At 40.6% G+C, this 26,377-nt stretch overlaps 1 protein-coding gene across 2 annotated transcripts in view; it reads right to left on the bottom strand.

Annotated features, from left to right (window-relative positions):
- Positions 1-26,377, bottom strand: part of STK38L (serine/threonine kinase 38 like) — a 205,875-nt gene that overhangs the window by 75,375 nt on the left and 104,123 nt on the right. For both annotated transcript variants that reach the window (XM_053719097.1, XM_053719096.1), the window contains one exon: positions 8,876-8,927. In XM_053719097.1, the coding sequence (XP_053575072.1) occupies positions 8,876-8,927 (52 nt within the window). The remainder of the gene's footprint in view (positions 1-8,875; positions 8,928-26,377) is intronic.

Here is a 26,377-nt window from a genome sequence, read left to right as displayed (position 1 = left end):
CCCATGTCACATAATGCCCAAATATCAACTAATGATAAATATAATATAAGGACTCCAGTAAAACCCCTCTTATTAAAATTTCTGATACACCAAGTCTCCTCAGAAAAAAAGTCTGCACATACCTTAATGCTGCTTGTAGCATGAAACCGGTCTCCACACTGAAGATGTCTCATGGTTACCTTCAGAAGTCTTGTGGGAACCAGCGTGGATCTTAGTTACAAATGCTAAGATCATCAAACCTCAGGGAAGAAATCTTCTTCCATATCCCCCTGAGGAAAAACATAATTTATGTAAGAACTTACCTGATGAATTCATTTCTTTCATATTGGCAAGAGTCCATGAGCTAGTGAGTTATGGGATATACATTCCTACCAGGAGGGGCAAAGTTTCCCAAACCTCAAAATGCCTATAAATACACCCCTCACCACACCCACAATTCAGTTTAACGAATAGCCAAGAAGTGGGGTGATAAAAAAGGAGCGAAAGCATCTAAAAAGGAATTGGAATAATTGTGCTTTATACAAAAAAATCATAACCACCACAAAAAGGGTGGGCCTCATGGACTCTTGCCAATATGAAAGAAATGAATTTATCAGGCAAGTTCTTACATAAATTATGTTTTCTTTCATATAATTGGCAAGAGTCCATGAGCTAGTGACGTATGGGATAGCAGATACCCAAGATGTGGAACTTCCACGAAAGAGTCACTAGAGAGGGAGGGATTAAATAAAGACAGCCAATTCCGCTGAAAAAATAATCCATAACCCAAATCAAAAAGTTTTAATCTTATAATGAAAAAAAACTGAAATTTTAAGCAGAAGAATCAAACTGAAACAGCTGCCTGAAGTACTTTTCTACCAAAAACTGCTTCAGAAGAAGAAAAAACATCAAAATGGTAGAATTTAGTAAAAGTACGCAAAGAAGACCAAGTTGCTGCTTTGCAAATCTGATCAACAGAAGCTTAATTCTTAAAAGCCAAGGAAGTAGAAACTGACCTAGTAGAATGAGCCGTAATCCTTTGAGGCGGGGATTTGAATCAAAAGACTTTAACCAAGATGCCAAAGAAATGGCAGAAGCCTTCTGACCTTTCCTAGAACCAGAAAAGATAACAAATAGACTAGAAGTCTTCCTGAAATCTTTAGTAGCTTCAACATAATATTTCAAAGCTCTAACTACATCCAAAGAATGTAAAGATCTCTCCAGAGAATTCTTAGGATTAGGACACAAAGAAGGGACAACAATTTCTCTTCTAATGTTGTTAGAATTCACAACTTTAGGTAAAAAATTAAATGAAGTCCGCAACACCGCCTTATCCTGATGAAAAATCAGAAAAGGAGAATCACAAGAAAGAGCAGATAACTCAGAAACTCTTCTAGCAGAAGAGATGGCCAAAAGGAATAAAACTTTCCAAGAAAGTAATTTAATATCCAGAGAATGCATAGGTACAAACGGAGGAGCCTGTAAAGCCCTCAGAACCAAATTAAGACTCCAAGGAGGAGAAATTGACTTAATGACATGCTTAATACGAACCAAAGCGTGTATAAAACAATGAATATCAGATTGATTAGCAATCTTTCTGTGAAAAAGTACAGAAAGAGCAGAGATTTGTCCTTTCAAGGAACTTGCAGACAGACCTTTTTCCAAACCATCCTGAAGAAACTGTAAAATTCTAGGAATTCTAAAAGAATGCCAAGAGAATTTATGAGAACACCAAGAAATGCAAGTCTTCCAAACTCGGTAATAGATCTTTCTAGACACAGATTTACGAGCCTGTAACATAGTATTAATCACTGAATCAGAGAAACCTCTATGACTAAGTATTAAGCGTTCAATCTCCATACCTTCAAATTTAATGATTTGAGATCCTGATGGAAAAATGGGCCTTGAGATAGAAGGTCTGGCCTTAACGGAAGTGTCCAAGGTTGGCAACTGGCCATCCGAACGAGATCCGCATACCAAAACCTGTGCGGCCATGCTGGAGCTACCAGCAGTACAAACGAACGACTGAGCGACTGAGATAATCCGCTTCCCAATGGTCTATACCTGGGATGTGAACCGCAGAAATCAGACAAGAGCTGGATTCCGCCCATAAAAGTATCAGAGATACTTATTTCATAGCCTGAGGACTGTGAGTCCCACCTTGATGATTGACATATACCACGGTTGTGACATTGTCTGTCTGAAAAAAAATAAAACGATTCTCTCTTCAGAAGAGGCCAGAACTGAAGAGCTCTGAAAATCGCACGGAGTTCCAAAATACTGATTGGTAATCTCGCCTCCTGAGATTCCCAAACCCCCTGGGCTGTCAGAGATCCCCATACAGCTGCCCAACCTGAAAGACTCGCATCTGTTGAGATCACAGTCCAGGTTGGACGAGCAAAAGAGGCCCCTTGAATTAAACGATGGTGATCCAACCACCAAGTCAGAGAAGATTGAACATTGGGATTTAAGGATATTAATTGTGATATCTTTGTATAATCCCTGCACCACTGGTTCAGCATACAAAGCTGGAGAAGTCTCATGTGAAAACGAGCAAAAGGGATCGCGTCCGATGCAGCAGTCATGAGACCTAGAATTTCCATGCACAAAGCTACCGAAGGGAATGATTGAGACTGAAGGTTTCGACAAGCTGAAACCAATTTCAGACGTCTCTTTTCTGTTAGAGACAAAGTCATGGACACTGAATCTATTTGGAAACCCAAAAAGGTTACCCTTGTCCGAGGAATCAAGGAACTCTTTGGTAAATTGATCCTACAACCATGTCTTTGAAGAAACAACACAAGTTGATTCGTATGAGATTCTGCAGAATGTAAAGACTGAGCAAGTACCAAGATATCGTCCAAATAAGGAAATACCGCAATACCCTGTTCTCTGATTACAGAGAGAAGGGCACCAAGAACCTTTGAAAAGATCCTTGGAGCTGTTGCTAGGCCAAACGGAAGAGCAACAAACTGGTAATGCTTGTCTAGAAAAGAGAATCTCAGAAACTGAAAGTGATCTGGATGGATTGGAATATGAAGATATGCATCCTGTAAGTCTATTGTAGACATATAATGCCCTTGCTGAACAAAAAAGGCAGAATAGTCCTTATAGTCACCATTTTGAATGTTGGTATCCTTACATAACGATTCAATATTTTTAGATCCAGAACTGGTCTGAAGGAATTCTCCTTCTTTGGTACAATGAACAGATTTGAGTAAAACCCCAGACCCCGTTCCACAACTGGAACTGGCACAATTACCCCAGCCAACTCTAGGTCTGAAACACATTTCAGAAACGCCTGAGCCTTTACTGGAATGTGTGAGAGAAAAAATCTTCTCACAGGCGGTCTCACCTTGAAACCTATTCTGTACCCTTGTGAAACAATGTTCTGAATCCAAAGACTTTGAATCTAATTGATCCAAACATCTTTGAAAAATCGTAACTTGCCCCCTACTAGCTGTGCTGGAATGAGGGCCGCACCTTCATGCGGATTTGGGAGCTGGTTTTGACTTTCTAAAAGGCTTGGATTTATTCCAGACTGGAGAAGATTTCCAAACGGAAACTGTTCCTTTAGGGGAAGGGTCAGGCTTTTGTTCCTTATTCTGACGAAAGGAACGAAAACGACTAGCAGCCCTATATTTATTTAGATTTTTGTCCTGAGGCAAAAAGGCTCCCTTCCCCCCAGTAACAGTTGAAATTATTGAATCCAACTGAGAACCAAATAATTTATTACCTTGGAAAGAAAGAGAAAGCAACTTTGACTTAGAAGTCATATCTGCATTCCAAGACTTAAGCCATAAAGCCCTTCTAGCTAAAATAGCTAAAGACATATACCTGACATCAATTCTAATGATATCAAAAATGGCATCACAAACAAAGTTATTAGCATGTTGAAGAAGTTTAACAATGCTATAAGCATTATGGTCTGACACTTGTTGCGCTAAAGCCTCCAACCAGAAGGTGGAAGCTGCAGCAACATCAGCCAAAGAAATAGCAGGGCTAAGAAGATTACCTGAACATAAATAAGCCTTCCTTAGAAAGGATTCAAGCTTCCTATCTAAAGGATCCTTAAAATAAGTACTATATGCCGTAGGAATAGTAGTACGTTTAGCAAGAGTAGAGATAGCCCCATCAACTTTGGGGATTTTTTCCCAAAACTCTAATCTATCAGATGGCAAAGGGTACAATTTCTTAAACCTTGGAGAAGGAGTAAATGAAGTACCCACACTATTCCGTTCCCTAGAAATTACTTCTGAAATAGCATCAGGAATTGGAAAAACTTCTGGAATAACTACATGAGGTTTAAAAACTGAATTTAAACGCTTATTAGTTTTAATATCAAGAGGACTAGACTCCTCCATATCTAAAGCAATCAACACTTCTTTAAGTAAAGAACGACTAAACTCCATCTTAAACAAATATGAAGATTTATCAGTGTCAATATCTGAAGCAGAATCTTCTGAACCAGATAGATCCTCATCAGAAATAGATAAGTCAGAATGATGGCGGTCATTTAAAAATTCATCTGAAATATGAGAAGCTTTAAAAGACCTCTTACGTTTACTAGAAGGAGGAACAACAGACAGAGCCTACCGAATAGAAATAGAAACAAATTCTCTTACATTAACAGGAACATCCTGAACATTAGATGTTGAAGGAACAACAACAGGTAATGGAGTATTACTAAATGGAAATATTATCTGCGTTTGTCATGACAACACAAACTACAGCCGGAGGAACAGTTACCAAAAGTTTACAACAAATGCACTTAGCTTTGGTAGAACCAACATCAGGCAGTAGATTCTGATCCAGGGTCAGGTAGTGACATCTTGCAATATGTAATAGAAAAAACAACATATAAAGCAAAATTATCAAATTCCTTAAATGACAGTTCCAGGAATGGGGAAAAATGCAAAACAAAACAAGCCTCTAGAAACCAGAAGCAACAAAAAAGTGAGACTGAAATAATGTGAAAAAAACTGGCGCCAAGTTTGACGCCCACATTTTGGCGCCAAGTATAACGCCCACATTTTTTGGCACCAAGAATGACGCCCATATTTTTTGGCGCCAAAAACGTCCGTATCACACATACGTCAAAAATGATGCAACCACAAAAATTCCGGCGTCAGCTATGACGCCGAAAATGAAATTTTTTGCGCCAAAAATGACACAATAAATTGAAGCATTTTCTGCACCGGCGAGTCTAAAAGCCCGCAATTAAGAAAAAGTCAATTGAAAATTTTTAAGGTAAGAAAATTCATATGCATTTTCCCAAAAAAATTAAACTGACAGTCTGAAAGAAGGAATACTGATTATCTTGAATCATGGCAAATATAAGTTTAACATATATATCTAGAACTTTACATATAAAGTGCCCAACCATAGCTTAGAGTGTCATAAATAGAAATAAGACTTACTTACCCTAAGACACTCATCTACATATAGTAGATAGCCACTTCCTCTTTCGGTCTGTCACAATGGACTGATTCTCCCACTCAAAGACGGTCACTCTCTTGACCTGATCTTTAGCTATCGATGCACTCTCTCAAACTTCTCAAACTCCCCTTTTCCTCTTTCTGACCACCATCTCCTTACCTGCAACATATCATCCCTTCCTACAACTCTCCCACCTTCTACTCCTCACACCAAACTTCACAGAAGCATTAGGTCTTTAGATCAGCAACAACTTGCTAATTCCCTTAAACAGCTCCTCTCATCCTTTTCCTGCCCTGAACAATCTATCTGCCACTATAATTCCACCCTTATATCCGTCCTTGACAATCTCGCCCCTCTTACCACTGCTCGGAAATCAAACACTCATCCCCAGCCCTGGCATACTCCTCTGACACGGTACCTACGCAGATGTTCCCGTACTGCTGAACGGCATTGGAGAAAATCACGGAGTTCAGCTGATTTTCTTCATTACAAATTCATCTTGAACTCCTACTACTCTGCCCTTAATCTCTACAAGCAACACTACTTCTCTACTCTTATCTCTAATCTTTCTTCAAACCCAAAACGTCTGTTCTCCACTTTCAATACTCTCCTCCGCCCTCCCCCACTTCCTAATACAACTTCTCTGTCAGCTCAAGACTTTGCCAGTCACTTCATTAACAAAATTGACTCCCATCAGACATGAAATCGGCTCTCAACATAATTCCATTCTCTCCCCCCCTCAAATACTCTCACTCAACCACAACCCTCATAACCTGAAACTTAGTTCATTCTCCCCTGTTACTGAGGAAGAAGTTTCGGCACTTATACTGCGCTCTTACCTCACTACCTGTCCCCTTGACCCTATCCCCTCACAGCTGCTCCCCTCTCTCTCTGCTACCCTTACCCCTATACTAACACACATTTTCAACCTCTCCCTCAGCACTGGTACATTTCCCTCATCGATGAAACATGCACTGGTCACACCTATCCTCAAAAAACCTTCCCTTGATCCTACCTCCCCATCCAACTACCGCCCTATTTCCCTCCTTCCTCTTGCTTCAAAGCTTCTTGAAAAACTAGTATATGCACGCCTATCCCATTTCCTTACTTTAAACTCCCTTCTTGACCCGCTGCAATCTGGATTTCGTCCCTATCACTCCACAGAGACAGCTATTGTTAAGGTCACCAACGACCTACTTACAGCTAAATCAAAAGGCCACTTCTCTCTGCTTATCCTCCTTGATCTGTCCGCAGCCTTTGACACAGTCGACCACCCTCTTTTGCTAAAAAACCCTCCAATCCTTCGGCATCTGTGACACAGCCCTTTCATGGCTCTCTTCCTACCTGTCAAACCGTACCTTCAGTGTAGCCTTCTCTGGGGCCTCCTCTGCCCCGTCACCACTTTCTGTCGGAGTACCGCAAGGCTCTGTCCTCAATCCCCTTCTCTTCTCAATCTATACGTCATCACTAGGTTCCCTAATTAAGTCCCAGGGTTTCCAATATCATTTGTATGCCGATGACACCCAAATCTACTTCTCTGCACCAGACCTATCTCCTTCCTTGCTAACCGGTGTTACTAACTGTCTTTCTCACATCTCTTCCTGGATGTCCTCTCACTACCTCAAGCTAAATCTCTCCAAAACTGAGCTCCTCATTTCCCCCCCCCCCCCTTCTTCCAAAATCTCCACCCCCAATATCTCTATAACTGTCGACAACTCCATCATTACCCCTACCCCGCATGCCCGATGTCTCGGGGTCACATTTGACTCAGATCTTTCCTTCACTCCTCACATTCAGTCCTTGGCTACAGCCTGCCACTTCCACCTTAAAAACATCTCTAAAATTAGACACTTCCTTACACAAGACACAAGATTTTAGTCCACTCTCTCATTCCCGCCTTGATTACTGCAACTCTGTCCTCTCTGGTCTCCCTACCTGCCGCCTAGCTCCTTTACAATCCATAATGAATGCCTCTGCCAGACTCATCTTCCTTACACGTCGCTTTTCATCTGCGCCTCTCTGCCAATCCCTTCACTGGCTTCCTCTTGCCTCTAGGATCAAACACAAAACTCTCACTCTTACATACAAAGCCCTCAACTGCACTGCTCCCCCCTACATCTCAGACCTTGCCTCCAGATACTCTCCCTCCCGTCCCCTTCGCTCTACTCATGACCTCCTACTCTCCTCTCTTGTCACCTCATCACACTCCCGTTTACAGGACTTCTCCAGACTGGCTCCCATCTTGTGGAACTCTCTGCCTCGCTCCACAAGACTCTCTTCTAGTTGTAAAAGCTTCAAGTGCTCCCTAAAGACTCTACTGTTCAGGGACGCATACAACCTACGCTAACCTTTCCTAATACCAGTTCCTCTCCTCCACTGCAATCCCCTGAACCCTCTTAGCATGTAAGCCTAAAAGTCCAGCTGTTTGTAGATCACCTTCTTAAGAGCTGACTACAACAATGCAACTCTTGGCAGGGCCCTCTACCCTATAATTGTTTTGTTGTACTCCCCCTTTGTTTATAGCGCTGCAGAATCTGTTGGCGCTCTACAAATAACCGATAATAATAATAATAATAGCCAAACCAGTACTGAAACGAGAATCAATAGAGGTAATGGTATATAAGAGTATATATCGTCGATCTGAAAAGGGAGGTAGGAGAAGAAATCTCTACGACCGATAACAGAGAACCTATGAAATAGATCCCCTAGAGGAAGACCATGGTATTCAAATAGGCAATACTCTCTTCACATCCCTCTGACATTCACTGCACCCTGAGAGGAAAACCGGGCTTCAGCCTGCTGCGAAGCGCATATCAACGTAGAAATCTAGCACAAACTTACTTCACCACCTCCATGGGAGGCAAAGTTTGTAAAACTGAATTGTGGGTGTGGTGAGGGTGTATTTATAGGCATTTTGAGGTTTGGGAAACTTTGCCCCTCCTGGTAGGAATGTATATCCCATACGTCACTAGCTCATGGACTCTTGCCAATTACATGAAAGAAATAGTACGCACCGGTACCATTTAAAATAAAAAACTTCTTGATTGAAGAAACTAAAACTAACACCTCCCTTTACCATGTCTTCCTAGTATAACACAGGCAAAGAGAATGACTGGGGGTGGAGGGGAAGGGGAGGGGCTATATATACAGCTCTGCTGTGGTGCTCTTTGCCACTTCCTGTTAGCAGGAGGTTAATATCCCACAAATAAGGATGAAATCCATGGACTCGTCATATCTTTGTAAAAGAAATACATATTAATGCAAGATGTTTCTCAATGCGTCTTGCAGAGTGCAACATGATTCATCTTCTCATCTTCCTCACACAGTCCAGGTCATGTATGACAACATGAAATACATTCATTCTTTAGCTGACACATCCGGTTTCATTATGACCTATAAACAATAATCCTAGTGCAAGATAAAGACTTTCTAGAGGGACAGAGCTCAGTGTCTTTACCTCTTCATCCCCCAAGCCTTCCTCATTCATAGCTATTTCTAGTCTCTTCTGCCTAAAAAACAAAACAAACAAAAAAAGGTGAAATCATTAAACATTCAACTATATAGACAGAGAATGTGATCAATCTCAATATATAAACCTATTCAACATATTAAAAAGAATACTGGGCTTCAAAATAGGCAGAGGCTAATACAGATTGCTCAGCTGATACAGCATCAGTTCAGCATTTACCCCTTTATTTCCCGAGGACAAAACCATACAAGAGAAGTATTAATATTTACTTTAAGTAAAACTAATGTTTGTAGTAAAGAACAGAAGTGACACAGGCATAATGTTTCAGTGAAGCCTCAGAATGATTTTGCTAACCCGCCCCGAAGAGGCAGAAAATACAAATCTGTAAAACACCAGATTCACAGGTTGTATCATTTGCTCTTTGGCCTCTCTAGGGAGTGTGGGACAAGCACACGTTTTACACAAAAACAAGGTGCTTAGTGTCCTTTTAAAGATCAATAAAATATGTGTTCATTTAGCACAGATCTTCTTGTTCTTTTTAAGTAGAAAAAAAAAAAAAAGTTAAAAGGGGCAGTAAACGCCTTGTAATTACAAGAGCATTAACGTTGTGTTGCTAATGAGCAGGGATGGCCACGTGTGGCCCACTGCACTCGTTTGTGGTCCCAGGGAAAAAATAAATTAAAGGGACGCGGAACCCATATTTTTTCTTTCATGATTCAGATAGAGCAGAAGTTTTAAGAAACTTTCTAATTTACACCCATTATCAATTTTTCTTCATTCTCTTGCTATCTTTATTTGAAAAGCAATAATGTAAGTTTAGAAGCCGGTCCATTTTTGCTTCACAACCTGGGTTGTCCTTGCTGATTGGACAGCACCAATAAACAAGTGCTGTCCAGGGGCTGAACCAAAGATTGTCTGGCTCCTTCGCTTAGATGCCTTCTTTTTCAAATAAAGAAAGTAAAAACGAAGAGAAATCGATAATAGAAGTTAATTAGAAAGTTGCTTAAAATTGCTGCTCTATCTGAATCATGAAAGAAAAAAAATTGGGTTTAGTGTCCCTTTTACTAAAAATGTGCGCTTTGGTGCCTTCTGGCAGGTGGGACAACGCAATAGTGTCCTCTGCAGGGATGAACACCAGACTACCTGAAACCTTACTTAAAGGGACACTGAACTTAATTTTTTCTTTCAGGATTCAAATAGATCATGACATTTTAAGCAACTTTCTAATTTACTCCAATTATCAAATTTTCTTCATTCTCTTGGTATCTTTATTTGAAATGCAAGAATGTAAGTTTAGATGGCGGCCCATTTTTGGTGAACAACCTGGGTTGTTCTTGCTGATTGGTGGATAAATTCATCCACCAATAAAAAAGTGCTGTCCAGAGTCCTGAACCAAAAAAACCCCGCTAAGGTGCCTTCTTTTTCAAATAAAGATAGCAAGAGAACAAAGAAAAACTAATACTTGTAAATTAGAAAGTCCCTTAAAATTGCATACTATATCTGAATCACGAAAGAAAATAATTGGGTTCATTGTCCCTTTAAACCTGGCCTGTGCTACTGGACATTTAAAAGGGATTATTTTGTGCTTAAAAGGACAGTTTACCAAAAATGTTCTCCCCTTGAATTTGTTTGCAATGATCTATTTTACCTGCTGGAGAGTATTAAATTGTTTACAAGTAGTTCCTTAACCTTTATTTCGGCCTTTGAAAAAGCCGATTTGGCCAGTGGTACCCCACCTATACTGAAAGTTTTTATACTTAAGTCCAGGCTATTGATAAGCCCAAATAAACACAACCAGCAAAATAAATTACATTCCCAGTGGGGGGTAGTAAAAAACTAATACAATTATAATTTTCCATTGTTCTCTCTAAGTATTGAGCTTTGGTTTACAGACAAATATAAAAGATAAGTAAGCAAGTGTGTGTGTACAGAAAGTGATAACATAATGAGATCTTATTTTACCTGCAAGCTAAGCCCATTGTAATAGGCTGTGGTTTCAAAGCACAAACCCAGCTATTTCATACACATAAATAAACCTAAAATTGCAATTTCTCATACATTTTGTACTCTGCAGCTGGTATAACAAGTCATTAGAAATACATTAAGAAAAAAACAATTTTACAGTATACTGTCCCTTTAACAGCCATACATTTATAGGCAGCCCTTATATTTCATATAAAAATCTCAAGATGTTTACCGTCCCTTTAATCCCGTTCTCTACAAATGGGCTTTTGCTATTGATACAATTAATACTCAACAATAACAGTATCAATCCATGTGATTGTAAACAACATTTTAATTTACTTCTATTATCTAATTTTTGTTCTCTTGGTATCCTTTGTTGAAAAAGCATACCTAGATAGGTTCAGGAGCTGCTGATTGGTGGCTGCACATATATACCTTGTGTTATTGGCTCACCCATGTGCATTGCTGTTTCTTCAACAAATAATACCAAGAGAATGAAGCAAATTAGATAATAGAAGTAAATAGGACAGTTTTTTAAAATTGTGAATCATGAAAGAAATGTTGGGTCTCTTTGCATACTTTTTATATCGTAACAAAACGTTTAATTAGGAGTAGTAAAAAACAACTTTGCAATATACTTTTTATTATTAAAGGGACAGTCTACTGCAGAATTGTTATTATTTAAAAAGATAGATAATCCCTTTATTACCCATCTCCAGTTTGGCATAACCAACACTTATATTAATGCACTTTTTACCTCTGATTACCTTGCAACTAAACCTCTGCAGACCGCCCCTTATCTCAGTGCTTTTTACAGTGCTTTTTAATTGGACTCAACTGGGAAGGTTACCTAGGTTACACACAAGGTGCCCAATGCTTTGTAGACCCTAATACTTAAATATTGTACAAAAACAATTTATGGAGGGGAAAAGTTTCCCAAACCTCAAAATGCCTATAAATACACCCCTCACCACACCCACAATTCAGTTTAACGAATAGCCAAGTAGTGGGGTGATAGAAAAAGGAGTAAAAAGCATCAAAAAAAGGAACTGGAAATATAATTGTGCTTTATACAAAAAAACATAACCACCATCTTGCCAATATGAAGGAAATTAATTTATCAGGTAAGTTCTTACATAAATTATGTTTTCTTTCATGTAATTGGTAAGTGTCCATGAGCCAGTGACGTATGGGATATTAATACCCAAGATGTGGAACACCACAGAAGAGGCAGTAGAGAGGGAGGGATAAAAATAAAACAGCCATTTTCCGCTGAAAAAATTAAATCCACATCCAAAAAAAATAAGTTTTCCTCATAATTGAAAAGAAAAAACTTAAAACATAAGCAGAGGAATCAAACTGAAACAGCTGCCTGAAGAACCTTTCTACCAAAAACTGCTTCAGAAGAGGCAAATACATAAAAACGGTAGAATTTAGTAAATGTATGCAAAGAAGACCAAGTTGCTGCTTTGCAAATCTGATCAACTGAAGCTTCATTCTTAAAAGCCCACAAACTAGAAACTGATCTAGTATAATGAGCTGTGATTCTCTGAGGCAGGGCCTGACCTGACTCCAAATAAGCCTGATGAATCAAAAGCTTTAACCAGGATGCCAAGGAAATGGCAGAAGCTTTCTGACCTTTCCTAGGACCAGAAAGACAACAAATAGACTAGAAGTCTTCCTGAAATCTTTAGTAGCTTCAACATAATATTTCAAAGCTCTTACTACATCCAGAGAATGTAAGGATCTCTTCAAAGAATTCTTAGGATTAGGACACAAAGAGGGAACAACAATTTCCCTATTAATGTTAGAATTCACAACTTTAGGTAAAAATTTAAATGAAGACCGCAAAACTGTCTTATCCTGATGGAAAATCAGAAAAGGAGATTTACAAGAAAGAGCAGATAACTCGGAAACTCATCTAGCAGAAGAGATAGCCAAAAGGAACAACACTTTCCAAGAAAGTAGTTTAATATCCAAAGAATGCATAGGCTCAAAAGGAGGAGCCTGTAAAGCCTTCAAAACCAAATTAAGACTCCAAGGAGGAGAGATTGATTTAATGACAGGCTTGATACGGACTAAAGCCTGCACAAAACAGTGAATATCAGAAAGCTTAGCAATCTTTCTGTGAAATAAAACAGAATTTATGCTTACCTGATAAATTACTTTCTCAAACGGTGTGTCCGGTCCACGGCGTCATCCTTACTTGTGGGATATTCTCTTCCCCAACAGGAAATGGCAAAGAGTCCCAGCAAAGCTGGTCACATGATCCCTCCTAGGCTCCGCCCACCCCAGTCATTCTCTTTGCCGTTGCACAGGCAACATCTCCACGGAGATGGTTAAGAGTTTTTTGGTGTTCCTTGTTTGTTGTTTATTCTGGTAAAAGGAGAGGTCAAAAAGCGACTTCTACCTCGCTTTCCTTTTGGCTTAAAAGCATTATCCGATTGGCTTATGAGACTGCCGGACGGCAGCCTCCTGAAAGAATCACAGCTCACTCCACTAGGGCTGTGGCTTCCACATGGGCCTTCAAGAACGAGGCTTCTGTTGACCAGATATGTAAGGCAGCGACTTGGTCTTCACTGCACACTTTTGCCAAATTTTACAAATTTGATACTTTTGCTTCTTCGGAGGCAATTTTTGGGAGAAAGGTTTTGCAAGCCGTGGTGCCTTCCATTTAGGTGACCTGATTTGCTCCCTCCCTTCATCCGTGTCCTAAAGCTTTGGTATTGGTTCCCACAAGTAAGGATGACGCCGTGGACCGGACACACCAATGTTGCAGAAAACAGAATTTATGCTTACCTGATAAATTACTTTCTCCAACGGTGTGTCCGGTCCACGGCCCGCCCTGGTTTTTTAATCAGGTCTGATGAATTATTTTCTCTAACTACAGTCACCACGGTATCATATGGTTTCTCCTATATATATTTCCTCCTGTCCGTCGGTCGAATGACTGGGGTGGGCGGAGCCTATGAGGGATCATGTGACCAGCTTTGCTGGGACTCTTTGCCATTTCCTGTTGGGGAAGAGAATATCCCACAAGTAAGGATGACGCCGTGGACCGGACACACCAATGTTGGAGAAAGAGCAGAGATTTGTCCCTTCAAGGAACTTGCAGACAAACCTTTATCCAAACCATCCTGAAGGAACTGTAAAATTCTAGGAATTCTAAAAGATTGCCAGGAGAATTTATGAGAAGAACACCATGAAATATAAGTCTTCCAAACTCGATAATAAATGTTCCTAGAAACAGATTTACGAGCCTGTAACATAGTATTAATCATTAAGTCAGAGAAACCTCTATGACTAAGCAATAAGCGTTCAATTTCCATACCTTCAATTTTAATGATTTGAGATCCTGATGGAAAAAACGGTCCTTGAGACAGAAGGTCTGGTCTTAAAGGAAGTGGCCAAGGTTGGCAACTGGACATCCGGACAAGATCCACATACCAGAACCTGTGAGGCCATGCTGGTGCTACCAGAAACACAAACGATTGTTCCATGATGATCTTGGAGATCACTCTTGGAAGAAGAACTAAAGGCGAGAAGATATAAGCAGGTTGTTAAAACCAAGGAACTGCTAACGCATCCACCGACTCCGCCTGAGGATCCCTGGACCCGGACAAGTACCTGGGAAGTTTCTTGTTTAGATGGAAAGCCATCAGATCTATTTCTGGAAGACCCCACATCTGAACAATCAAAAAAACACATCTGGATGGAGAGACCACTCCCCCAGATGTAAAGTCTAATGGCTGAGATAATCCACTTCCCAATTGTCTACACCTGGGATATGTACTGCAGAAATTAAACAAGAGCTGGACTCCGCCCAAGAAAGTATCCGAGATACTTATTTCATAGCTAGGGGACTGTGAGTCCCACCCTGATGATTGACATATGCCACAGTTGTGATATTGTCTGTCTGAAAACAAATGAATGGTTCTCTCTTCAACAGAGGCCAAACCTGAAGAGTCCTGAAAATAGCACAGAGTTCTAAAATATTGATTGGTAACCTTCCAAACTCCTTGTGCTGTCATAGATCCCCAGACAGCTCCCCAACCTGAAAGACTTGCATCTGTTGTGATTACAGTCCAGGTTGGACGAACAAAAGAGGCCCCTTGAACTATACGATTGTGGTCTATCCACCAAGTCAGAGAGAGTCGAACAATGGGATTTAAGGATATTAACTGTGATATCTTTGTATAATCCCTGCACCATTGTTTCAGCATCCAAAGCTGGAGAGGTCTCATATGAAAATGAGCAAAGGGGATTGCATCCGATGCTGCAGTCATGAGACCTAAAACTTCCATGCACATAGCCACTAAAGGGAATGATTGAGACTGAAGGTTCCGACAAGCTGAAACCAAATTTTATTCATCTCTTGTCTGTTAGAGACAGAGTCATGGACACTGAATCTATCTGAAAACCTACAAAGGTGACCCTTGTCTGAGGAATCAAGGAACTTTTTGGTAAATTAATCCTCCAACCATGTCTTTGAAGAAACAACACTAGTTGATTTGTGTGAGATTCGGCAGAATGTAAAGACTGAGCTAGTACCAAGATATCGTCCAAATAAGGAAACACTGCAATACCCTGATTACAGAGAGTAGGGCACTGAGAACTTTTGAAAAAATTATTGGAGCTGTCGCTAGGCCAAAATGGAAGAGCGACAAATTGGTAATGCTTGTCTAGAAAAGAGAATCTCAGAAACTGATAGTGATCTGGATGAATCGGAATATGAAGATATGCATCCTGTAAGTCTATCGTGGACATATAATGACCTTGCTGAATAAAAGGCAGAATAGTCCTTATAGTCACCATTTTGAAAGTTGGCACTCTTCGATTCAAAATTTTCAGATCCAGAATTGGCCTGAATGAATTTTCTTTCTTTGGGACAATGAAAAGATTTGAATAAAACCCCAAACCCGGTTCCTGAAACTGAACTGGTATGATTACCCCTGAAAGCTCTAGATCTGAAACACACTTCAGAAAAGCCTGAGCCTTCACTGGATTTGCTGGAACGCGTGTGAGAAAAAATCTTCTCACAGAAGGTCTTACTCTGAATCCTATCCAATACCCTTGAGAGACAATACTCTGAATCCAATGATTTTGAACATAATCTGCCCAAATGTTTTGGAAAAAATTTAATCTGCCCCCCACCAGCTGAGCTGTAATGAGGGCCGCACCATCATGCAGACTTGGGGGCTGGCTTTGGGTTCTTAAAAGGCTTGGATTTATTCCAACCTGAAGGTTTCCAATTGGAACCAGATTCTTTGGGGGGAAGGATTTGGTTTCTGTTCCTTATTCTGTCGAAAAGAACGATAACGATTAGAAGCTTTAGATTTACCCTTAGATCTTTTTACTGAGGTAAAATAACTCCTTTCCCCCCAGTGACAGTTGAAATAATTGAATCCAACTGAGAACCAAATAAATTGTTACCTTGGAAAGAAAGAGATAGTAATCTAGACTTGGATACCATGTAGGCATTCCAATACTTGAGCCACAAAGCTCTTCTAGCTAAAATAGCTAAAGACATAGATTTAACATCAATATTGATGATATCAAGAATAGCATCACAGATAAAATGATAAGCATGTTGAAGCAAGCGAACAATGCTAGACAAATCAGGATCTGTTTCCTGTTGCGCTAAGCTTTCCAACCAGAAAGTTGATGCAGCTGCAACAACAGCCATAGAAATGGCAGGCCTGAGAAGATAGCCAGAATATAAATAAGCTTTCCTTAGATAAGATTCAAGTTTCCCATCTAAAGGATCCTTAAAGGAAGTACTATCTTCCAAAGGGATAGTAGAATGTTTGGCAAGAGTAGAAATAGCCCCATCAATTTTGGGGATTTTTTTCCCAAAACTCCAATCCAATTGCTGGCAAAGGATACAACTTTTTAAACCTAGAAAAAGGAATAAAAGAAGTACCAGGCCTATTCCATTCCTTTGAAATCATATCAGAAATAGCATTAGAAACTGGAAAAACCTCTGGAGTAACCATAGGAGGTTTATAAACAGAATTTTAACGTTTACTAGTTTTAGTATCAAGAGGACTAGTTTCCTCAATATCCAAAGTAATCAACACCTCCTTTAACAAGGAACGAATATACTCCATCTTAAAGAGATAAGTAGATTTGTCAGTGTCAATATCTGAGGTAGGATCTTCTGAATCAGATAGATCCTCATCAGAGGAGGATAATTCAGTATATTGTCGGTAATTTGAAATTTCATCAACTTTATGAGAAGTTTTAAAAGACCTTTTACGTTTATTAGAAGGCGAAATAGCAGACAAAGCCTTCTGAATCACATCAGCAATAAAATCTTTTACATTCACAGGGATATCATGTACATTAGATGTTGAAGGAACAACAGGCATTGTACTAGTACTGATGGATACATTATTTGCATGTAAAAGCTTATCATGACAACTGTAACATACTACAGCTGGAGATATAATCTCCGCTAACTTACAACAGATACACTTATCTTTGGTAGAACTGTTATCAGGCAGCAGGGATCCAACAGTGATTTTTGAGACAGGATCGGATTGAGAGATCTTGCAAATGCAAGAGAAAAAACATATAAAGCAAAATTATTAATTTCCTTATATGGCAGTTTCAGGAATGGGGAAAAAAGGCAAACAGCATAGCCCTCTGAGCATAGAAAAAAGCAAGAGGCATATCGGAAGTGGGGTTTAAATAATTAAATTATTTGCGCCAAGTGAAGTTTTTTGGTGCTAACAACATCCAGAAATGACGCAACTCGCTTGGCAGACGCAACCTTGTGCAAGGAGACCTGGCGTCAACTAAGATGCCGGAAATGACGAATTTGCATCACGAACGTACCTTCGCCCCTAAAAAATTCTCGCGCCAAGAATGACGCAATAAATATCAGCATTTTGCGGCCTAGCGAGCCTAATTTTGCCCGTAAAAATTAATGAAAAACAGTCAATTTTGAAGAAAAGACTATACCCCAGGTAAGAAAAAATTACTTTCTAAATATGTTTTCCCAATTTAGAAAATAGAAAGTCTGCAAAAACAGAATTTATGCTTACCTGATAAATTACTTTCTCCAACGGTGTGTCCGGTCCACGGCGTCATCCTTACTTGTGGGAATATCTCTTCCCCAACAGGAAATGGCAAAGAGCCCAGCAAAAAGCTGTCCATATAGTCCCTCCTAGGCTCCGCCCACCCCAGTCATTCGACCGACGGACAGGAGGAAAAAACAGGAGAAACTATAGGGTGCCGTGGTGACTGTAGTTAAAGAAATTAATTCATCAAACCTGATTAAAAAACCAGGGCGGGCCGTGGACCGGACACACCGTTGGAGAAAGTAATTTATCAGGTAAGCATAAATTCTGTTTTCTCCAACATTGGTGTGTCCGGTCCACGGCGTCATCCTTACTTGTGGGAACCAATACCAAAGCTTTAGGACACGGATGAAGGGAGGGAGCAAATCAGGTTACCTAAACAGAAGGCACCACGGCTTGCAAAACCTTTCTCCCAAAAATAGCCTCCGAAGAAGCAAAAGTATCAAATTTGTAAAATTTGGCAAAAGTGTGCAGGGAAGACCAAGTCGCTGCCTTACATATCTGATCAACAGAAGCCTCGTTCTTGAAGGCCCATGTGGAAGCCACAGCCCTAGTAGAGTGAGCTGTGATCTTTTCAGGAGGCTGCCGTCCGGCAGTCTCGTAAGCCAATCGGATGATGCTTTTAAGCCAAAAGGAAAGAGAGGTAGAAGTCGCTTTTTGACCTCTCCTTTTACCAGAATAGACGACAAACAGAGAAGATGATTGTCTGAAATCTTTAGTAGCTTCTAAATAGAATTTTAGAGCACGGACTACATCCAAATTGTGTAACAAACGTTCCTTCTTTGAAACTGGATTCGGACACAAAGAAGGTACAACTATCTCCTGGTTAATATTCTTGTTGGAAACAACCTTTGGAAGAAAACCAGGCTTAGTACGCAAAACAACCTTATCTGAATGGAACACCAGATAGGGCGGAGTACACTGCAGAGCAGATAACTCAGAAACTCTTCTAGCAGAAGAAATAGCAACTAAAAACAAAACTTTCAAAGATAACAACTTAATATCTATGGAATGTAAAGGTTCAAACGGAACCCCTTGGAGAACTGAAAGAACTAGATTTAGACTTCAGGGAGGAGTCAAAGGTCTGTAAACAGGCTTGATCCTAACCAAAGCCTGAACAAATGCTTGAACATCTGGCACAGCTGCCAGTCGTTTGTGTAACAAGACAGATAAAGCAGAAATCTGTCCCTTTAGAGAACTCGCTGATAATCCCTTATCCAAACCTTCTTGTAGAAAGGAAAGGATCCTAGGAATTTTGATCTTATTCCATAAGAATCCCTTGGATTCACACCAGCAGATATATCTTTTCCATATTTTATGGTAAATTTTTCTAGTTACCGGTTTTCTGGCTTGAACCAGAGTATCTATCACGGAATCTGAAAACCCACGCTTTGATAGAATCAAGCGTTCAATTTCCAAGCCGTCAGCTGGAGAAAGACTAGATTTGGATGTTCGAATGGACCCTGTACAAGAAGATCCTGTCTCAAAGGTAGCTTCCATGGTGGAACCGATGACATATTCACCAGGTCTGCATACCAAGTCCTGCGTGGCCACGCAGGAGCTATCAAGATCACCGAGGCCCTCTCCTGCTTGATCCTGGCTACCAGCCTGGGAATGAGAGGAAACGGTGGAAACACATAAGCTAGGTTGAAGGTCCAAGGCGCTACTAATGCATCCACTAGAGTCGCCTTGGGATCCCTGGATCTGGACCCGTAGCAAGGAACCTTGAAGTTCTGACGAGACGCCATCAGATCCATGTCTGGAATGCCCCATAATTGAGTTAACTGGGCAAAGATCTCCGGGTGGAGTTCCCACTCCCCCGGATGGAATGTCTGACGACTCAGATAACCCGCCTCCCAGTTTTCCACTCCTGGGATGTGGATCGCATATAGGTGGCAGGAGTGATCCTCCGCCCATTTTATTATTTTGGTCACTTCTCTCATCGCCAGGGAACTCCTTGTTCCCCCCTGATGATTGATATAAGCAACAGTCGTCATGTTGTCTGATTGGAATCTTATGAATCTGGCCTTTGCTAGTTGAGGCCAAGCCCTGAGAGAATTGAATATCGCTCTCAGTTCCAGAATGTTTATCGGGAGAAGAGACTCTTCCCGAGACCATAGTCCCTGAGCTTTCAGGGATTCCCAGACCGCGCCCCAGCCCACTAGACTGGCGTTGGTCGTGACGATGACCCACTCTGGTCTGCGGAACCTCATTCCCTGGGACAGGTGGTCCAGGGTTAGCCACCAACGGAGTGAGTCTCTGGTCTTCTGATCTACTTGAATCACTGGAGACAAGTCTGTATAGACCCCATTCCACTGTTTCAGCATGCACAGTTGTAATGGTCTTAGATGAATTCGCGCAAAAGGAACTATGTCCATTGCTGCAACCATCAACCCTACTACTTCCATGCACTGAGCTATGGAAGGACGTGGAACAGAATGAAAAATTTGACAAGCGTTTAGAAGTTTTGACTTTCTGACTTCTGTCAGGAAAATCCTCATTTCTAAAGAATCTATTATTGTTCCCAAGAAAGGAACTCTTGTCGACGGAGACAGGGAACTTTTTTCTATGTTCACTTTCCATCCGTGAGATCTGAGAAAGGCCAGAACGATGTCTGTGTGAGCCTTTGCCTTTGAAAGAGACGACGCTTGTATTAGAATGTCGTCCAAGTAAGGTGCTACTGCAATGCCCCTTGGTCTTAGAACCGCTAGAAGGGACCCGAGTACCTTTGTGAAGATCCTTGGAGCAGTGGCTAACCCGAATGGGAGAGCCACAAACTGGTAATGTTTGTCCAGAAAGGCGAACCTTAGGAACTGATGATGATCTTTGTGGATAGGAATATGTAGATACGCATCCTTTAGATCCCCGGTAGTCATAAATTGACCCTCCTGGATTGTAGGTAGAATCGTTCGAATGGTTTCCATTTTGAACGATGGCACTCTGAGAAATTTTTTTAGGATCTTTAAATCCAGAATTGGTCTGAAAGTTCCCTCTTTTTTGGGAACTACAAACAGATTTGAGTAAAATCCCATTCCTTGTTCCGCCGTTGGAACTGGGTGTATCACTCCCATTTTTAACAGGTCTTCTACACAATGTAAGAATGCCTGTCTCTTTATTTGGTTTGAAGATAAGCGAGACATGTGGAACCTTCCCCTTGGGGGTAGTTCCTTGAATTCCAGAAGATAACCCTGAGAAACTAATTCTAGTGCCCAGGGATCCTGAACATCTCTTGCCCAAGCCTGAGCAAAGAGAGAGAGTCTGCCCCCTACAAGATCCGGTCCCGGATCAGGGGCTACTCCTTCATGCTGTTTTGTTAGCAGCAGCAGGCTTCTTGGCCTGCTTACCCTTGTTCCAGCCTTGCATCGGTTTCCAAGCTGGTTTGGTTTGCGAAGCATTACCCTCTTGTTTAGAGGATGCAGAGTTGGAGGCCGGTCCGGTCCTGAAATTGCGAAAGGAACGAAAATTAGACTTATTCTTGGCTTTGAAAGGCCTATCTTGTGGGAGAGCGTGGCCCTTTCCCCCAGTGATGTCTGAGATAATCTCTTTCAATTCTGGCCCAAAGAGAGTTTTACCCTTGAAGGGGAAGCAATTTTGTCTTGGAAGATACATCCGCTGACCAAGACTTTAGCCAAAGCGCTCTGCGCGCCACAATTGCAAACCCTGAATTTTTCGCCGCTAATCTAGCTAACTGCAAAGCGGCATCTAAAATAAAAGAATTAGCCAACTTGAGTGCGTGAACTCTGTCCATAACCTCCTCATACGGAGTCTCTCTACTGAGCGACTTTTCTAGTTCCTCGAACCAGAACCACGCTGCTGTAGTGACAGGAACAATGCACGAAATGGGTTGCAGGAGGTAACCTTGCTGTACAAAAATCTTTTTAAGCAAACCCTCCAATTTTTTATCCATAGGATCTTTGAAAGCACCATTATCCTCGATAGGAATAGTAGTGCGCTTGTTTAGAGTAGAAACTGCCCCCTCGACCTTAGGGACTGTCTGCCATAAGTCCTTTCTGGGGTCGACCATAGGAAATAATTTCTTAAATATAGGAGGGGGAACAAAAGGTATGCCGGGCTTCTCCCACTCCTTATTCACTATGTCCGCCACCCGCTTGGGTATAGGGAAAGCGTCAGGGTGCACCGGAACCTCTAGGAACTTGTCCATCTTGCATAATTTTTCTGGAATGACCAGGTTGTCACAATCATCCAGAGTAGATAACACCTCCTTAAGCAGTGCGCGGAGATGCTCTAATTTAAATTTAAATGTCACAACATCAGGTTCTGCCTGTTGAGAAATTCTACCTGAATCTGAAATTTCCCCGTCTGACAAAACCTCCCTCATGGCCCCTTCAGATTGGTGTGAGGGTATGACAGAGCAATTATCATCAGCGCCCTCCTGCTCTACAGTGTTTAAAACAGAGCAAAAGCGCTTTCTCTGATATGCAGGCATTTTGGATAAAATATTTGCTATGGAGTTATCCATTACTGCCGTCAATTGTTGCATAGTAATAAGCATTGGCGCGCTAGAAGTACTAGGGGCCTCCTGCGTGGGCAAAACTGGCATAGACACAGAAGGAGATGATGTAGAACTATGTCTACTCCCTTCATCTGATGAATCATCTTGGGCAACTTTACTATGTGTGGCAGTACTGTCCTTACTTTGTTTGGACGCTATGGCACAATTATCACACAATTTTGAAGGGGGAGACACATTGGCTTTCATACATATAGAACATAGCTTATCTGAAGGCACAGACATGTTAAACAGGCTTAAACTTGTCAATAAAGTACAAAAACCATTTAAAACAAAAATGTTACTGTCTCTTTAAATTTTAAACAGGGCACACTTTATTACTGAATATGTGAAAAACTATGAAGGAATTGTTCAAAATTTACCAAATTTTCACCAGTGTCTTAAAGCATTGAAAGTATTGCACCCCAAATTTCAGAGCTTTAACCCTTAAAATGAAGAAACCGGAGCCGGTTATAGTTTTAACCCCTCTACAGTCCCAGCTACAGCCTTTGCTGCGACTTTACCAAACCCAGGGGGGAATACGATACCAAATGAAGCCTTCTAGGAACCTTTTCAACTACTTTCAGATCCACACACATGCATCTGCATGTCTTGCTCTCAAAAGTAACTGCGCAGTAATGGCGTGAAAATGAGGCTCAGCCTACAACAGGGAAGGCCCTTCCTGACTGGAAAGGTGTCTAACCCAGTGCCTGACGTTAAAAAACGTTCCCCAAAGTTTATTAGTGTGAATTTCAACATAAAGATGTATAAAATGCCCAAATAAAGCAATCGATTTTGCCCATAAAAGTGTCTACCAGTTTTATAGCCCATATTAAGCCCTTTATTCTGTTTGAGACTAAGAAAATGACTTACCAGTCCCCATGAGGGGAAATGACAGCCTTCCAGCATTACACAGTCTTGTTAGAAATATGGCTAGTCATACCTTAAGCAGAAAAGTCTGCTAACTGTTTCCCCCAACTGAAGTTACTTCATCTCAACAGTCCTATGTGGAAACAGCAATTGATTTTAGTTACTGCTGCTAAAATCATCTTCCTCTCACAAACAGAACTCTTCATCTTTTTCTGTTTCAGAGTAAATAGTACATACCAGCACTATTTTAAAATAACAAACTCTTGATAGTAGAATAAAAAAGCTACAACTAAACACCACATACTCTTAACCATCTCCGTGGAGATGTTGCCTGTGCAACGGAAAAGAGAATGACTGGGGTGGGCGGAGCCTAGGAGGGACTATATGGACAGCTTTTTGCTGGGCTCTTTGCCATTTCCTGTTGGGGAAGAGATATTCCCACAAGTAAGGATGACGCCGTGGACCGGACACATCAATGTTGGAGAAAGGAAATATACATAAACCTGACTCATGGCGAATAAAAATAAGTACAATACATATATTTAGAACTTTATATTAATACATAAAGTGCCAAACCATAGCTGAGAGTGTCTTAAGTAATGAAAAACATAATTTATGTAAGAACTTACCTGATAAATTCATTTCTTTCATATTAGCAAGAGTCCATGAGCTAGTGACGTATGGGATATACATTCCTACCAGGAGGGGCAAAGTTTCCCAAACCTCAAATGCCTATAAATACACCCCTCACCACACCCACAAATCAGTTTAACGGATAGCCAAGAAGTGGGGTGATAAGAAAAAAGTGCGAAAGCATAAAAAATAAGGAATTGGAATAATTGTGCTTTATACAAAAAAATCATAACCACCATAAAAAGGGTGGGCCTCATGGACTCTTGCTAATATGAAAGAAATGAATTTATCAGGTAAGTTCTTACATAAATTATGTTTTCTTTCATGTAATTAGCAAGAGTCCATGAGCTAGTGACGTATGGGATAATGACTACCCAAGATGTGGATCTTCCACGCAAGAGTCACTAGAGAGGGAGGGATAAAATAAAGACAGCCAATTCCGCTGAAAATAATCCACACCCAAAACAAAGTTTAAATCTTATAATGAAAAAAAAAAACCTGAAATTATAAGCAGAAGAATCAAACTGAAACAGCTGCCTGAAGTATTTTTCTACCAAAAACTGCTTCAGAAGAAGAAAACACATCAAAATGGTAGAATTTAGTAAAAATATGCAAAGAAGATCAAGTTGCTGCTTTGCAAATCTGATCAACCGAAGCTTCATTCCTAAACGCCCAGGAAGTAGAAACTGACCTAGTAGAATGAGCTGTAATCCTTCGAGGCAGAGTTTACCCGACTCGACATAAGCATGATGAATTAAAGATTTCAACCAAGATGCCAAAGAAATGGCAGAGGCCTTCTGACCTTTCCTAGAACTGGAAAAGATAACAAAAAGACTAGAAGTCTTTCGGAAAATCTTAGTAGCTTCAACATAATATTTCAAAGCTCTAACTACATCCAAAGAATGCAGTAATCTCTCCTTAGAATTCTTAGGATTAGGACAAAATGAAGGAACTACAATTTCTCTACTAATGTTGTTAGAATTCACAACCTTAGGTAAAAATTTAAAAGAAGTTCGCAACACCGCCTTATCCTGATGAAAAATCAGAAAAGGAGACTCACAAGAAAGATCAGATAATTCAGAAACTCTTCTAGCAGAAGAGATGGCCAAAAGAACAAAACTTTCCAAGAAAGTAATTAATGTCCAGAGAATGCATAGGTTCAAACGGAGGAGCTTGAAGAGCCCCCAGAACCAAATTCAAACTCCGAGGAGAAATTGACTTAATAACAAGTTTTATACGAACCAAAGCTTGTACAAAACAATAAAAATCAGGAAAACTAGCAATCTTTCTGTGAAAAAGAACAGAAAGAGCAAAGATTTGTCCTTTTTTTTTTTTTTCGTTTTCAAAGAAACTTTATTGAAAGTAAACATGATACATTGCATAAGCATAAAAGGTCAGCAAGGATACAACAACAATATACAGAACTGAAATCTTACAGTAAGTTGTTTGTTACATTTCTGAAACTAATTGTTCATAAAATCTATGTGTAACCAAAATTCTTTGTAACATTTCCATACGTCTCACATCTGAGATATGTGATTATTATGCTTTACTGAAAGCAAACAACAAGAATCTCTGCTGCCTTGAGATTATGATGGGCAATGGAAATAATGAAGCCCGTCGTGAGAGGAAAAAGAGGAAATAGTGTAAGAGTAAAGGAAATACGAAAATGGAAGAGAGAAAAAGGGGTGTGAAGAGGAGAGAGGGGAAAGGAAGGGGTTCTCATCATTGGGATAGGGGGGGTGGGGGAAGAGAAGGAGAGAAAAAAAAAAAAAAAAAAAAAAAAAAAAAGGGGGGGGGGGGGGGGGGGGAAGGGAGGAGGAGGTCAAGCGTGTGTTTACATTGAAAAGGGGCGAGGTATCAGGAGCTCATCTAACCAGGGGTCTCCAAATCTCTTTCATGTATTCATGAATTTCGATTCGATCGTCTCTCATATATCGAAATCTTTCTAGTGCCAAGTGTCTGTCCACCTTGGCTTCCCAGTCTGCTGCAAGAGGGATTTTATCTGATTTCCAGTGTTGGGGGATGAGGGCTTTTGCGCTATTTAACATTATATATAGTAGATATTTTTTAGGTTTCTCTGTCATTTTGGGCAGCCCATGGAATAGTAAAAAGTCCGGATTTCTGCGTAATGTAATATTTAATTTGGAGTCAATGATATCCATTACAGAGCTCCAGAATGGAGATATCATATCACAGGACCACCAGATGTGGAGAAAAGTCCCGACCTCTCCACAGCCCCTCCAGCATCTACCATCTGATTTCTTATACATTTTTTTAATCTTGTCTGGTGTAAGATACCACCGGGACAGATATTTGTAGTTGGATTCTAAGGTTCTAGCTGATATTGAGGCTTTAGAGTGGTTGTGGTATATTTTGTGCCAGTCTGTGTCTGTGAGAGGGCAGTCTAGCTCGCTATTCCACTGT

The sequence above is a fragment of the Bombina bombina genome, chromosome 6 (assembly GCF_027579735.1).
Source record: "Bombina bombina isolate aBomBom1 chromosome 6, aBomBom1.pri, whole genome shotgun sequence".
NCBI lineage: Eukaryota > Metazoa > Chordata > Amphibia > Anura > Bombinatoridae > Bombina > Bombina bombina.
The sequence above is the reverse complement of the archived record's forward strand: the minus strand, read 5'-3'. Positions and strand labels throughout refer to the sequence as shown.